Source organism: Athalia rosae, chromosome 7 (assembly GCF_917208135.1).
Source record: "Athalia rosae chromosome 7, iyAthRosa1.1, whole genome shotgun sequence".
NCBI classification, from domain to species: domain Eukaryota; kingdom Metazoa; phylum Arthropoda; class Insecta; order Hymenoptera; family Athaliidae; genus Athalia; species Athalia rosae.
Window position 1 is genome coordinate 3568559 of NC_064032.1, and position 17456 is coordinate 3586014.

At 40.5% G+C, this 17456-nt stretch overlaps 1 protein-coding gene across 4 annotated transcripts in view; it reads left to right on the forward strand.

The window, feature by feature from the left end:
• Positions 1 to 13158, forward strand: part of LOC105693494 (beta-1-syntrophin) — a 190910-nt gene extending 177752 nt beyond the window's left edge. For 3 of the 4 annotated variants that reach the window (XM_048659088.1, XM_048659090.1, XM_048659091.1), the window contains 4 exons: positions 6196 to 6434; positions 9644 to 9873; positions 10593 to 10807; positions 10986 to 13158. In XM_048659088.1, coding sequence (XP_048515045.1) covers positions 6196 to 6434; positions 9644 to 9873; positions 10593 to 10807; positions 10986 to 11078 — 777 coding nt within the window. In that variant the 3' untranslated portion in view covers positions 11079 to 13158. The remainder of the gene's footprint in view (positions 1 to 6195; positions 6435 to 9643; positions 9874 to 10592; positions 10808 to 10985) is intronic. The other variant, XM_048659089.1, reaches the window with a different exon arrangement.
• Positions 13159 to 17456: the final 4298 nt, after the last annotated feature.

Genomic DNA, 17456 nt, shown 5'->3' on the forward strand with positions numbered 1-17456 from the left:
TTTTAGCCGTTAAAAAATCTAACGCGAGTTGAAAAGGAGAATGAAAAAAGGTAAAAATGTTTCTTCGTTTTCACTTGGCGGATATGCAGCTGTTGGTGGTGGGAGGGGGTGAGGGGGGGGATAACATCTCGCTAAAATGATATCCGAATAGGTCGAGGCAGCAAAGTGAAAGCGGCTTTTTTTCGCCCTCCGTGAACTAGGCGGCGGGTAGTAGTGGTAGTAGTAGTAGTAGTAGTACAGAGCGAGCGCCGCGCTGCTGACGGATGAAAGGGCCTCGTCTACAGAATTTTACTGTAGCTGCAGCAGCGACGGGGAGCACTTAGCCGTATCATCGCTAGATTTTACATCGCTGTACCGACGCTCGGCAGCTCCCCTTTACCGTATTCTACTCACCGTTAAAACGCGATATTTCCCCCCGGTCTCTCCGTACGTCGCACCTAAATTATATACATATGCGAAAAGTGGAAAGAGTAGAAGGTGTGTATTTAAGGGTTCGATGCCGGGGATATTTGCACCGCTGTCACTCCCTGATCCGCGTCCAAAAAAATTCCGAATTCGAATCCGCCGCGAAACCAATTTTTTTATCTTCACCCCCTTCCGAAACCCTGGATAACGTCGGTTTTCGCGCGATCGCGATCGTCCCAAAAGTGCGACGGTCGTCCCGGAAAAATTTCCACCTCATTTCAGACGTATAATTTCGAATAAAAATCGTCGCTGGTCCCCAAGTTTCCGTTTGAGGAACGAACGAATGACGCGAGGTAGCGAAATTACAAACCTCGGCAAACGTTAATACGATCGCTGTATACCTCTACCTCTATCCGTGGATTGCGGAAACACAGGGGGAAGAGGGGGCGGGGGCTGGGGGGGGATTAAGCACGTAAAATACATACGTCTGTAAGGCCGATCTTTTGGCGAAAAGCTTTCGCCGGCGTTGGTAGTAGTTGGCGATGGAGGAGGTTAAGCTTCGGTGTGGTTTGGCGAGAGATTAAGTTCGGTTGGTTTGATTTCGGAGCGACTCAAAATTAGCTGCTATATTCGGCGGCTAGTGCCCTACCCACCTATCCACCCACCCCCACCCCCTCTCTCTCTCTCTCCATCTCTCGCTCGTATTTGCCTAAGAAATCCTGACGCAAGGACTTTTGGGATGAGCACATCGCGTCAAGCGAGAGCTTTGCAAACCCCCCCCCCCTACCTACCCTACCATCCATCGACGGGCGCTTTGCCTTCACCTTTGCCTCCTCCGAAAACCCAAAAACCTCCCTTATATTTTTTCACCCCTTCCCCCACGCCGCCGCCGCCGCCACCTCTATACGACGCAGTAACTTTATCCGATGAAAAACTGCCACTTCCAATTTCCTTCCTTCCTTCCTTCCGCCCAACCCGTTTCGCAGCTGTATACATATACACGTACACACCCTCTCAACGCGACGCGCTCTTTCGACGTTTTTTTTTTTTTTTTTTTTCTTTTTTTGGTTTTTTTTTCCTTTACACTTTGACGCGTGAAACTTCGCCCTACGTGTATAGATTTGTGTGTGGTGGAAAAGAAAAGAAAAAAAAAAAAGAAACATTAATTATTTATTCAGGTCGGATGATACGTGGCCGTTCTCCGATCAAAGAGAACCGATGGAAAAGAAAAATTTCCTTTTTTCAAAATACGTCTCGCTTTCTGTACTATCTTTTGCGCTCGCGTGTGGGGTCGGGGGGGGGGGGGAGGGGGGAAGGGTGAACATTTTCTCTCGCTAATGTCGTACGCGTCTCTCGTAAATAAATGAAAACACACGAACACAAATCGTGTAAACACGTGCGAGTTGTTGTGTAAATATATATATATATATACGTATACGTATGTACGGAGGGATGTGTACTGCGACCGTAAAGCAGTTGGAAATCGATTTTCGGAGGAGTTTCCTGCTACAGCTCTGGTTTCGGGTCGCGCGTAGTCTCGCCGCCGCGGCGGTAGGAAAATTGTGAGTTTCAACGGCTCCGTGCTAAATCACTCCGCTAATTTCTCGTAATCTTTATGGGTGTAGTAAAATTATAATTCCTACTCCACCGTAAATATTCTAAGGTTCGCGGCGTATACTTCGGGGTGGTGGGGGGTGGTGGGTTCTTCCCCGAATTAATAACGAGTGGAAATCCCTTTTAGGCAACGCGTACGCGAACCGTGTAACGTTTAAACGTGTAGAAGCTACAGTACGTGTGTATTACCGGATACCGTGAGTCGGTTGCCAACAAAATATTAAATCTTTAGTATCCCCCCCGTACAGGTGGGTGTATACACACGTCTGTCCAAAGTAAATTTCCCCCTTTCCATTACTTTTAACCGCGGTTAAGCCTCCCTCTAATCCATATCGGGATTATAAAATTTATACCAAACGTGCGGGAGAAGCTACACGATCTCCTCGAATTGTGCTACGGGGTATTTCGTCGTTTCGAATTTTCTTTTTGGTTTTTTTTTTTTCTTCGGATGGCGTTAACACAGACTCTCCACCGACGGAAATCTGTAGCGATTTTTTCCCGTCGGTTTTTCGGTTATCGGCGAAACCTTTGAATTCGTCGGATTTCCTTGGATCGTTTGTAACGCCTTCGATGTTCGCGGCGATTGCACGAGGGGAATATTCGTTTTCGACCCCCCATTGTTACAGTTGAGTCCGGTTTTGTATAAATAGTGCAAATCAGTTGGAACTTAGTCGTCGGATAACGCGGCGCGGCGCGGTGGATAGCAGCAGCCGCCGGGTTACCCAAAGTTCCTCTCAGCGTCGGATTCTACAGAAGCGTTTCGGAAGTGCCTCAGCGAACAGAGTCGGATATAGAGTAAGGGTTATACGGAGTCTAGCTTTGAAACGTCACGAGTTAGCCAGGTTGCCGGTTTCCAGAAACGCTTGCGGAAACCTCCTCCCCCCCTTCCATCCCCCTCCACCCCCCGCCACCCCGTAAGGTTCCCGAGGGAAACTTGCTGCAATGGTTGGTATATCTAAGAGTATGCGCATTTCAACGTTGAATAAATACCGACCTTACCCATTTCGATCGGTGAATTCAGCTGTTAAGAGCGTTTGGATTTCAAGGCATTTTCACCCCCAACCCACTCCCCCTCCCCCTCCCCCTACCCTCCCCGCTAGGTATTGGGGTTCGCGGGTTCGTATTATACGTGGTACTGATTTTCGAACAATCGAAGACAGAGGAGGGTCCTGGAGTCTTCGCCTCTTCAACGTACGTATCCGTACATACCTATATACGCACACACCGTAGAATTCGCTTGTTCGACTATACCGCAGATCGAGGAACCGGAAGTCGAATATATATTCGGGATTGAGTAGCGGCAGCCGCTGCTGTGGGGGAGGGTTGCGGCGGCGCTAAAAAAAAAAAAAAACACACCACTTCAAATCCGAGCCCCTCGAACCGCGCGCGGCTGTAGGTGTGTATCACAAGTTGTTGGAAAAGCCGCGTGATCTCGAACAAGATGAGAAGGATAACAGACGAGATGTAAAAGAATGAGAAGAGGATGAAGAAGATTCGTCGCGACGCACCACGAGTACGCTGTATCTTTTCCTTTTTTACTCGCCTTTTTTTTTCTATTTTTCTTTTTTTGTTACACCGATATCGGGATGTCAAGTATCTCTAGTGTCGAACGTTTTTGAATTCCCACGGGACGATCTCGTCGAGGATAAATTTTTCTCACCGAGATCGGAGAGAAAACAAAAAAAAAAAAAAAAATTAATAAACAATGAAATTTTCTCGCCCGTGATTCGGTCGCCGAAAAACTTCACTTCGAAAATGTTTTTCGCTGCGGAAAGACAGGGAGAGGGAGAGAGAGGGAAATAGAGGGAAAAAAACGAGTAGAATTCGCTCCTTTTTTTTTTTTTTCATCTCCTCGTTTTTATTCCACCACCTGTTATCTGATCGTTTAATTCGTGCGCATACGGTCGATTTATCCTGATACCAAAACGATACGTAATTCCTGTTGGCTGGCGCGCTGATCGGCGGAAGGATTAGCCGTGTATTATGGACCCTCGGGTGCCTGCAGGGGGTGACGTGAACTGTACGTTGAAAATTGCGGCCCCGTGTCGCGTCCCTTTGAATCGCAAATTCGAAAAAAAAACAAAAAAACCAACAAAACCAACAAAAATGAACGAATAAAAAAAATTTCACACGCGGCCGGCATCGGCACGGAATCGAGTGTCGCGAGGTGCGTATTAAATACCCCGTGATGTACGTAGGTATAAATATGTATATATATATATATATATGCCGGTGTAAAAAAAAAATAACACATATACACATATATATATGTATTATGAGCTTTATACCGTTCGTCCGACCGTGCACGGACTGTATAAATCTCGACTCCCTCGTTTATTAGAAAAATTACGCATTTCCAGATTCCGGTTTTTTCACGTCGCCCCGCGACGCGTGCCTAATATTTATATTTTTTTACGCACACGTGATGGAATACATACGTACGCATTTACGCGCATGACAAATTTTCTAATTACCTTCTCCTCTCCTCTCCTTTTTTTTTTTTTTTTATTCCTTTTTTCTTTCTCTTCTCGTACACGTATGTACGTAAAATGTAGTGTAATGTGGAAAAAATTTGCCACGCCGCGTGCGGTTTTTTTTTTTTTTTTTTTCGTACGCATGTACGACAACGCCCAACTATCAAGAGCACCTGTTACACCCGGGCACTTGAAATTGAAAATAGAAAGAAAAAAAATTAAAACGAAAGAAAAAGGAGCGAATGAAAAATTACAAAATTAATACGAGGGCCCTCTTGATGAGCGTTTGATGTGTGCGGAACCTCGCGGCGCGTGAACCGAAGAGTCGAGGAAACGTTATTCCGGTAAAAATCACGATTATTTCGATCCGGAGAGAAGAAAAAATAAATCCGTAATCGATAATTATCGGGTCATCGATTGTCCGAAAAAATTTTCCGTACGAGAAAATCGATCGTGTACGACAGCCGCGTGATGAATTGAACGACGAAAGTCACGGCGAATGAAGAAAAAAAACAAAAAAAATGTATATCCATTCGTTAACGTGTATGGAAACTAGTTGGAAATAAAACTGGAAAAAAATAATTTGAAAAAACCCGTATGAAAAGAAGAATTAAAAATTTGTTTTAACGAGCCGAATTGTTGGCGGGGTATGGTACACCGGAATTCCATCACCGCATTACGGTGTTACGTTCCGTTAGATTTGTTTGATTTTGTGATTTTCTGGATTTTGTTGCTATACCGCTGCCGCGACGCAGCGTCGAAAACACGAACGCCGGTATACAGGTAAAAATTTTGCAACTTTTCAAATTATCACGTACAAAAACGGAAGTTGAAATTCGCTATTACCAGATCGACGATACGCCGCGGGCGCGGATCCGTTTTTTTCAGCTAATACGTACATACGAGTAATGGAAATATAACCGAATGCATCGATTTCACATTTTATTTATTTATTTATTTTTATTTTATTTTATTTTTTTTTTCAAATTAATAAACCGATCCGCGCGTACACCGATTTCCGGATTTCCAATACGTTTCGATCTCTCTCTTATCGCGTCCGGGCATTTCTTGTACAGAGGTATTTATGTAAAATAAATCGCACCAGTGCGAATCGCGCGATTCTTTACGAATGAATGTTGAAGGGGAAAATAATGAATAAAATGAAAAAAAAGAAAATAAAAAAAGAAAAGAAAAGAAAAGGACGCAACGAATCACGAGCGTCAAATTTCATCAATCGATGAGAAAAAAAAAAATACGAACCGCCCCAACCCCCGACCACGTGGGTGGTATACGCGAATGAACTCGGTGAATAAAAATCCCGCAAAGAGAAAAAATTTAGAAGAACGGAGAGGGAAGATTATCACCCCTTTTTTTCTCACAACGGTATAAAAGATACAATTAGAGTAGAACCGCGAGATGAGATTTCCCCGTCTGAGTTGGCGTCATTATTTACACCGTAAGAAGGTTCACGTTTTGCGTTATACATATATATATATATATATATATATACAAGCAGCGGTCCAGGGGGTTACGGTACACGGAAGAGGGATGAAACTTTTTTAATCAAGTCCTTCGGCCGGATTCAACCCTTTCGTGAGCGTTCGATTTCATCGATCGTTTCAACGCGCTTCGCCGCGCCCCTAGATCTCTGAGACTCGTACTTTGATTTTAATCGTCGTCGACGACCACGTCGTCGTTTAAGTTACAGAATGGACGCGGCAGCAGCGAGAGCAGCGAAGACGGAGCCGGAAGTAGCGCCAGCACGTCCCGAGGTGCCGGCGGAAGTGGCTTCGGTATGGGGATGACCGGCGGATGCAGCGGCGGGTGGCGCAGCGTTTTCGGCGCCGTGTCCGGTCGAGAATTGAGGCTCTACGAATGCGCTCCGTGGAGCCCGGAAGCCTGGGCATCCCCCAGCATCACGTGTCCCCTCATCGCCACGAGGTATGCATACCCCGAATCGAAAAATAAAATAAAATAAAATAAGGAAAAGAAAAAGAGAAGAACAGAAATCGTCGTTCGAGGGATGAGACGCGGATACCGATGGTTTTTTTTACGATCGTTCCCCGAGGATCGGCGATCCCGTTGAGGGTAGGTTGCGCGCGGGGGGATGGTCGGTACCGAGCACTCGCGGGCGAGTGCCCTTCGGAGTTGGAAATTATTGTAATGGACAATTAATAAGAAATGATTAATCGTCGAGGGCGCGTTTTACCCTCGTCAAACGAATCTCTTCTCACGGCGGTAACGGTCGCGGGGGGGAGGGGGGGGGAACATGAGGGATTTCTCGAAACGTACGTAGGTACGTAGGTAACGCACTTTATACCGTCCCGCAATTTCGTAGGGCCTAACTACGTCCGTTTCGTACCTTGTCTCATTTTCCCCCATTTCTGTAGATTCTCGTGTGTGTGCGTGTGCGTGTGTATAGGTAACGCGCGACTCTGCATTCATATTACACCGGTCGTATACTTATGTATAACGTAACGCTAAACGCGCAATATATTCCTACACACATATGTATTACATACATTCCCCTTCACGCGCGCCCCCCCTCCCCCCCCCATGGATATACGTGCACGGTTTACAGAAATCCGGCGGAATCTCTTCCACAATTTAAGCCAATTCCAAGTGACCGAGTAGGTATGTGACTTTAGAAATTCCACCCCCTTTCTTATACTCCCTCTTCCTTTTTACCTTTAACTTACCCCCTCGACGCGGAGGACGTCACGTGTCCGAATAGTTGGGAAAAGTAATATTATTCGTTTATTTAGCGTTTCCCTTTTTTTTTTGTTTAATTCAATTTTTCGAGTCACTTCGATATACCGAAAATATGAATCCGTTTATATTTAAATTCAAAACTTGTCCAAGTTCGAAAACTTTTGAACCCTCGTTTTCACGGATATCATCATTATATTCACCGTTCACTTATCGATAATTCAACATCTTCTTTGACGTATGGGGATCGAATTCGGACAGCGTATTTCGTACGTCGTTGACTCGTGCGGGTGCACACGAAGAATCTCTGATGTATTTAACGTCGTTTCGTACCCAAAGAAAAACCAAAAAAAAAACCAAAAAAAAGGGTAGAAATTTTCTGAAAAAACGTTTTCGAAACGCGTGAAACCGAGCGGGTCAAAATCGACGCGAGACGCCCCTTTACGCGAGTGTACATAGGCGTTTTAAGCGGGCGAAGGGTTGAGAAGAGCGAGGTGAGTTGGCGTCGTGACGGGCGTCGCGTCGTTTAACGATAATTAATTAATTTCAAGGCTGTGGGGCGGGGGAGGGGGGGGGGAGGGGGAAGGGAAACGAGGGGGACGAGGAGGGGACGCCGAGGGTGGAGGTAAGCCTCGTTGAATGCGCGTCGCTAGCTGATTTAGTTAACGGCTCTTGTTTAGAGTCCCACGCTTCGTTTTACGATCCCGCTCCTTCCGCCGTTCCCTCCGCCTTCCGCTCCTTCGTCCCCTTCCGCCACTTTTTTTTTGCCACCCCCCCCGTTAATTAGTGAACTGGGCAATATTCCACGTGGTGTAAACACAGCCCAGGTAAACACCGGCGTACATGAACAACCGTGATACACCACGCTATACTATTTAGCCGCGTTGCGCGACGCCTCTACTCGTTGTCCTCCTCGTCGTCCGTCCCTCTTTCGTTAATAGGAGCTCACGCGATAAGAAAGGACCTTCTAAGATATAACGGGTCAGGGGGTCTCCCATTCGTCTCCGTCATCTTTGACACGGGAGATAAAACTTTTTCACAACCCCCCCCCCCCCCCCCCCGCCCCTCTCTCTCTCTCCTCTCCGGGATACCTATACCTTTTATACCTTAATTCCTTATACGCGGTAGTTAACCTTTTCCTTCGCGTAGAAGAGAATAAAATTTCGCATCACCTTTCTACGGTTAGCGTAGGATGTGGACATGTGCGAGAAACACATCCGGAAAATGAATGAAAAAAGAAAAGACGAATTTTTACTTTGATTTTTGTCACGGGGTGGGATAATGTATTTTTTTTTTTTTCTCTTTTTTTGAGAATTTGAAAATTCATGAACAGAGTATGAAGAAGAGAGAGAAAGAGAGAAAAGAAGAAAACAGCGATCCGAATGATGGAAAAAAATGAACGCGCATAGTTCGAAAAGTTTGGAATTGAAAAACGTCTTACAGATATTCGAAGAGACTCGAAGGGGGTGTTTCGTGGGATATGGGGAAGGTTGTAAAATAGGAAAGTATATGAGATAAAAAGATGAGAGTCGCGGGGTTAGGGAGAGTAGAGAGGAATCAGGAAGGACGAGGGGGTGAGAGGGAAGGGAGTGAAGGGAGTGAAGTTCCGTTCGATGCAGCTGAAGAAGAAGAAGAAGAAGCAGCAGCAGTAGCGCGGCAATAGCAAAGGCGGGTTCGCGAAAACTTTTTTAAAACGAAAATAAAACATCGTAAAAATTACTTGTTAGTATTGTGTATAAAATGCGAAGAGGATTTCTATAAGGAAAACTTTAAACTCGCGCGATTTAGAAAATTTCAAAAGAAAAATTTATAATAACGAAATCCCCCGGGTAAAATAACGGCCGCGTAAAAAAAGTACACGTACAGAATCGGCAAAAATCGATTCCACTTCACCCCGGTAAAATAAAAAGTCGAAAAAAAAAAAAAAAATTACCATCCACAATTACATAATCAACGGATCATCGAAAGCAGAATTTGGGTTTTTTTCAGTTTCGCTCGTTCCTCCGCTGAATCAACGCGTACCAAAAATAGCGTCACGAGTTGACACGAGAACGTGATATATGAAATTCTCCCCGGCATTTTTGTTGTTTTTTTTTTTTCCTCCATTTTTTTTTCTGTACCGGACAGGGTCTATTTTACGAGCACCCTATTTATCTACCACCCATTAGACGGAGGGGTCTATACCGACCAGTGATTCAGATTAATGGACGGGCAGACCCGAGTCGATACGTGGTCAGCTCGCATAAATATTGTATAGGGTGTTTCATATTCAATTGTAAAATCCAATTTCAATCACGATTCGACCTCCTTTCCCTTTTTTTTTTTTTCCTAACCCTCCTAGACGCGAATCGATCCCTCTCTCCAAACCCCCTTCGCTGGATCAGAAGAATTTCAATCTCCATTTTATCGTTTTTTTTTTTTTCTTTTTCTCCTGTTTCAAGGCTGGTGTCTTCGTCCACTCCACGGCAAGGCGAAGCTGCGGCCGGCAGCAGTTCCGGCGTTGCTAGCCAGACCCAACACGGCGGTACGTTCGCCGTACGCGTAGGTACCATAGACGGTGTGGTAACTCATCATCTACGAGCCGAAACTAGAAGAGATCTGGCCGCCTGGGCGAGAGCGATCGTCCAGGGCTGTCACACCGCCGCACACTCGTTGAGGGAATACGCCGTTCGTGAGTCTCCTCCCTTTTTTTCTCTATTTTTTTTATTTCAGTGAAACGTAGCGGATACTTTGTGGAAATTTTTGGAAGAATTTTGTCTCGGGATTTTCGGGAAGCTTGGACGAAATCTGAAATTTTGTAAAACTGGCGGCTGCTCCGTAGTCCGCTCAACAGATTGCGTTCGGTGGAGTTTCGACCTCTTCTTGACCTCTGAAAGTCGTATGTACGTAAAAGGGGGGGGTGGGGGGTATATTACGTAGTTGAGGAACCGGAAATCGATGGTTAGTCGAACACCATTACCAGACTGTCAATAGCAGGTGGTTGACGCGTATATAGTTTGTACATGTAAATACACGGGGAATATCCGCCTGGATATATTTCGTCGGGGTTAAACTACGGTTTCGCGAACAAACCCCTCCGAATGCAACGGCAACGCTACACGCCCTACCTACCTCAATGACAAAAGACATCGGAGTCGGAATCTATATATATACATATATATACATATATTCCCGAAGAGAATTTCATGGAACGGTGTGCCCTCTACTACGATCACGTACACACGTGTTTACATTTGTACGGGGTGTACGTGTGTAACATTTACAGTTCGAAAACAACGGATTTCAGAGGGTGATCCGCTCGTCGGTCATCGGCTAGCGAGACTCGGAGAACCCATACAATCCGACGTGGTGTTAATTAATTGTTCGAATCCACTCCCGAATGATTTTCAGGATGCGTTTGGCAAGGACGAGTTTGTCAGCTGGTAGTTCACCACGAAGAAGGTTTCGCCCTCTACGCAGCCGATTCCAGGTCGGTCGGAAGCGGGGTCAGTCCGGGATCGTCACCTGCCCCATTATGGAGAAGGTCGTTCGACAAATTGAGATTATCGGCCGACGACAGCAATCGATTACTCTGGTTGGATTTCGACGGCGAGGACGGAGAAATCGTGAGTATAATTTCTCCCGGTTTTCATTCCTATTCTTCAAGTTTTGTCCCCGCAATATTTATAGTCTTCGTCCTCGACTCGTAAAGTAAACAACGTCGACGTCACCGCTAACCGGTAGACGAAGCGACGAACTTGTATTTTTCACTCAATGTTTTGCTTTTCGCACGGTCTGTTTCAGGAGCTTGATTTGGGAAGTTGTCCGAAGCCGATGGTGTTCGTTTTGCACAATTTTCTTTCGGCTAAGATTCATCGTCTCGGTTTAACCGCATAGGGGTACGCGGGGGCTTCGTCGGAGCCCCCCGACCTGCCACCCCACACAACGAGGTCAGTGACTAGCGTGATTTTACATTGAAAACGATATCGTTAATCGATCGACTAACGAATAATTAAAAAAATTAAGAAAAATAATATCTATACATACAAAAATAAATAAATAAATAAATAAATAATTATTATCGAATAACGAATACGAGGGAAATTTAACTGGTTGAGTAAATGCGACGTGCGACAATTTGCGAGGAAAGAGGGGGAGAAAAAGTGAACGGGAGCTGAAATCCGCGTCGCGAATATAATTACGAAACTTACCGTTAGATTTTCATTAGAATAATTACAATCAATTTCATTATTATTTAACCACATCCGCGGCTAAAATAATTATCGTTGCTCGACTTCTTTTCTTTTCTCCTTTCTTTCGTTTCATCTCATTTTCTTCGTACTTGTGGGCAAGCAGAAAAAAAAGGATCATATCGCACTGACATAGTAATTTTTAGTAGTTTTTCACATTTTCATTGATTTTTGTCCAATCCAATTTTTATTCGTTCGTTTACGTGCGTTCATTCAAAATGTTCGATCAGTTGCGATTCGACGTGCACTTGATTTCGGATAATTTTTAGCTCTCGAATCGATTGAATTGAAACGAAAAATGAGACGAAGAACAAATTGAATTCACTGGCAACTTCAAAAATTCAAATTTCCTAAAACCGAATGTTTTTTTAGAAAATAAAAAAAAACGTCAAAAAAAAACGCCAACTTACCTTAAGAAAGTATAAAATTACAATCGACTACGACGAGAAGAAGGGAGCGGGGAGAAAAAAAAAAAAAACTTAATTAATAGAAACAAAATGAAAGATGCAAAAAAAAAAAAATTATAATACTTCTAACAAAATATATGCATACGAAAAACAATATGTAGAATAATACTCATAAACTATTTAAAAGAAAAATTAATAAATTAATAAATAATTAACGAAACAATAAAACAAAAATTATAAAGCCATCCACTTAAAAAAAAAAAAAAAAAAAAACCAATGTCAAGTTACAAATAATTATATATATTATATATATATGAGAAATACACATCTGCATACCTGATATAATATATATAAAAATAATGCCTGAGGAATAATTGTGTAACGAGGAGAGAAACAGAATTAAGAAGAAAAAAAAAAAAGGAAAAAAATAATTGAACAAAACGAAATGAAGAAAAATGAGAAATTAGCAAACTAAAAGAACAACGCGCCTAATTAACGAATAATACGTGTGTGTTGAACTTTGATATTATAAGAGAGAGACAAAAAAAAACTTCAAAAGTGACAGGAAAAAGAGAAAAAAATATGCAGGTTAATATATATTATAAATACATGCTTGTTTCAAATTGATCGACACAGTGCACACGTAATTATGAATAACACGTATGATTGGAAAAAAATCCATATTTCGGAATGGTATCGATCAAAAAATATTCTCGAAACGAACAATAAATAATGATAGGTAAATAAAATTTATTACTCGTGTACTTTGAACGCCATAAAAGCTGGACGGCTGAAGGCATACACCTATTAATTGATTAAATAATTAGTTTGCAGCATACACATTAATTATACATCATAAATTGAAAATAAAAAAACACATAAAAAAATTCAAAATGCATCACATATGAATAATCGTACGACTATGATGCTAACAATAATCATATCAATGATAAGATTATTCATGATAATTTAAGAATTTTAACTTAATTTATTTGTAACATTCGTATTCGTATTGTTAATATCGTATAACCATAGAGAAAAGATAAAAAAAAATCATTATAAAATTAATAATTGAATTTCATATCAACGAAAATGAATGAATGGATGAACAAAGTGGAGAGGAGAGAAAAAAAAAATCGATGGAAATTCATTGCGACTGAAAAAGAATGAAACTGAAGAAACAAAAATATAAAAAAATTAAACCGAAAAAGATTAAATGAGGACAACTCATCGTTGTAATAATTGTATAAAATTCTAAAAGTAGCGAACGATAATTTCGAAATAAAAAAAAAAAAAAACAGAAAAAACAGAAAAAAGAAATCAACTAATTGGGGGAAAAAAAAACAATATTGAAAACTCAAGGTATACAAAATATATAAATAATATATTGCACGGGTGACGTAACAATTATTATACTTATCAATAATATATTTATAACATGTCCCTACGCTACTGTATGTAACATAACGTGTATATTTATCTAGAGATATTACGTGTATATCTGCCTGAAGTAAAAATTTGTCACATGAAAATTAAATCCAATAACAGAAAGAAAAAGAATCCACGAACAGAACCAAACGACAGAACGAGGTCATTGAATAAAAGAGATAAGAAAAAGTAAAAACCTAACTACGACAAATTTTCGAAAAAAAAATCAATACTAAAAAAAAAAAAGTTGTGTTCATGGTAATGACGTCAGCTGTTTCGTAATTGGGAAAACTCAGATCGTGCTCGACGATGTAATATCATTACCGTACGTCCCTCTGTCTGGTTTTCGAGCACGCCTCCGTAACGTGTGTAGGGTGCAAAAAAAAAAAAAAAAAAAACAAAATAAATAATCGCGGTTGTACGAGAAAAAGAGTATAGGCGAATAAATGTGTCCATGTCTCTCTGTCTCTCTGTCTCTCCGTCTGTCTGTCCGTCCGTCCGTCCGTCTGTCTGTCTGTCTGTCTGGCTCGCTGGTTACCGGCATCACTAATTCTGCTGACGTTAATCAATTAGTATTAACGAACCGTTATAATAAGCGAGAATAAAAATTCAAATAAAATGTATGGTATAAAAGAAATGAAAGAAAAATAAAATTAAATAAAATAATACTCGAACGCGGTGGGGGAAAAAAGGAGTGTGGAAAAAATCGTAAATTGAAATATGAAAAGAAAAAAGAAGAATAAAGAGAAAAAAAGAAAAAAATCGCGAGAATAAAAGTAGGGGTGATGTAGAAAAGTGAAAAATAAATCAAAACCAATGAGCTAGATACTCGCTCTGTGCGAAACGTGACGACGATGCTAACAGCAGATGTAAAAAAGGAAAAAGTAATAAAACGGTATGAAATAAAATAAATTATCGATTCTTTACACACGTATATATTGTGGCATTCAATTATCGCACGAAGATCGAATGGAATTATTTTTATAGTTTTTTTTTCTTTCATTCTCATACTTGGTAGGAAATTTATACTTCGTGTCGAAATATTTCTCAACCCTAGAATCCGTTTATGTTGGGAAAAAATCCTTAAAAAAAAAAAAAAACGATTTATTTGCAACAAAATGTTGTAAAAATCAGAGACTCCGTCTCACCAAATCCCTGAAGGGGAAAATTCTGCGTTGAATTGACGAAAATATTTCCATCAGAGCCGTGACCTGCATAGTTTTCGAAGGTCGACGGTGTGGCGAACACCTAGTGCACCGTTAATAATCGGAAGTGCGGAAGTGTATACCGTTCCAGAGTTAAACATTCATGCGAATATATACAGGGGGTGGATACGAGTCCACGGTGTGCCGCCGCATACGTGTTTATGTTTAGTATACACACGTGTACGGACACGTATGTATACCGCGTGTAATTAGCATACACACATATTTGCGAATCCGATAGTTTGGCAGTTTTTCATTAAACAAACTTACCGCACGTCGAACGAACACGTACTTCGTCGTTTCCTCGTGTTCGACGTACGGTCAACGAGTTACTCGTGTTACCGAATAGTTGTTTAACATTGCACTTAGCCAACGTACGTACGTAACTACTTTAATATTTGGTTATTACACCGGCGATGATACCCCATCCACTCCCCACTCGTGCCACCGACGATATCGTTCGCTTCCTATAAAATTATACGATCACCCGACCGGTATACGTACATACAAACTTGATGCATCGTACTCGTTTTCATGGAAATAAATGGAGAGAATGAGAGAGAGAGAGAGAGAGAGAGAGAGAGGAAATAGAACGGACTAATAAATATAAAGCAAGGAAAAAAAGACACCGATTTGAAAAAAAAATAAATAAATTTCCCTAAAATTCTTTACGATGGTTCGGAATTTTTAAAATCGGGATAGACGATCTGTATAATTATGTAAATAATATGTAGGTATTATATATAATATTATTACGTTAAATATAAATATGAATATGAAATATTATAAATATTATATTGTAACATGAATGTGTGCGCATATGTATTAATTATTGTCCGTTATCTTCCATTAAATTGTTACGTTCGCGATAAGCTTGAAAACCCTTGGCCCCCCCCCCCCCCCGGAGCCCTTGCAGAAATTATACGAATATGCCTAAGATATTAATTATAAATAATAGAAATACGATTATTACATGTGGATGAAATTCGCAGGTGTAAGAATTATGATAATTATTATAAGTTGTGTGAATTTTCATTGATTATTGCATAGCTATTATATGTATGATGTACAGACGATGCATTTGAGGTGGGGTGAGAGAAAAAAAGGGAAAGAAAAAAAGCAGAACTACTAAAATTAATCTTAGTGACGAAATTACGCTCTATCAGCATTCATATTATACAGATAATCAATTAAGTTTATAGTTTATCGCGATCGAGTATAAATAGGAAAAATAATTATTTGAAAGTTATTGTAATTCTTGAGGTAACGAAAAAAGAACGAAGAAAACTAATTATGATTAAACATGATAATATGACGGTATAACGACGATGTTATTTTGATCGATTCGAGCGCGCATATATGATCAATTATATAAATTTAAAAAAAGAAAAGAAAAAAAAAAAATCCAACAAAAATACAATTATCCAATTAAATTATGTATTTTTCTAATTTAGTCTTTGTAACAGAAAAAAAAAGGAGAGAAAAAAAAATAATAAGTCGTATATATATATAGATATTATATATACATATACCATTAATAATATTATCGTCATTGTCATTTTACGTTGTATGTATATATATTATTTGAACGGAAAACTTTTGTCACCGGAAAAATGATGTATTATAAAATAAATAATTGTAACGTATCGTTTGATAATAATTTAAGGGGATGAATTAACGAAGTGGAGAGGAAGAGAGAAATACTTTGAAGAAAATAAATTTAAAGTAATATCGATGTATGAGTTACCAAATAAATCAATGATTAGGTATGTAAAAAATATATAGATAATACGATGAACCCATATGATTAGAAAGAAAAATCGAAAAAGAAAGGAAATATTAATAAATAAATAAAATCCATTGTCATTATCATCATCATTATTACCGATATCATCACATTTTCGATCGCACGAGACGGAGGAGTGAAAAAATAAAAATCGAGGTAGGTGATACACTTACGCTAAATTTAATTACGTCTGTTACGTTGGTAAGGTAAATAATTTTCACTCAACGTGAAATATACCCAATTTACTATCGACGGAACAAAAACGGAGTCGTTACAAATATTCTCGCGAATAAATTTTCCAGCAAGAATATGTTCGAGTGCGTATTTACAGCGGGGTATAAATGCGCGCTATTCGCACCTTGAGAAAATGGAGAGCGCCCCGTTTTAACGATGATTTTTTTCATCCCTCTTGTAGAACGTGGACGCAATATTTTTTGTCTCGTCTTTCATGATTCTTAAGATTTTTCTTGTACATTATGTGGTGTATATTTCCCCGCAGACCGACACCCTCATTCACGTTATATCTTTTCGAAAGCAGCCAGCTACCCTAATTCGCTCTTTGCATAAAAACCAGAGGGCCATGAAAGAAAATACCTCGACACTGATTTTCAACGAACCCGCACCGAACCCCCCGTGTATTCACCCGCAGAGGTAAATGTAGTACCTGTATTTATGCGTACTTCATATACATTCGTACAACGTATATAAATATATATATATATTTATTTATTTATTTTCTCACTAGCCCAGAATTTTCACGGGCTTTATAGCTCACGCCACTTCCTTCCGCGCCGCGTACTCTCCTTACTCTCGTTATTGTTGTCATTATTTTTATCATCTCTAGTATTACGGCAATTATTCTTGCTATTGTAACTCGAGTCCAGATAGTGGAGCCCGCGGTGTTTCTCTTCGTCTTGTTCGCTTTCACTATTGCGAATAAAAAAAAAAACAGACATCTTAATACCGTAATAGGAATAAGGGAGATTTGCTTTAATTCGAGGCCGCGATTTGGTTAGAATTATGGATTCGCCTTTACTGATTCAAAATAATTCTCTTTAATGATCGTGTTTTCGGTGGAGCTTTTTATGACGTATATACTGTATAAAATATCCCGTTGTTCCCTTTTTATTATTCGATATCCTATTTCATTTCATTTTTTTTTTTTTTTTTATTTCACTCGCGTTTCAAATTATACATAT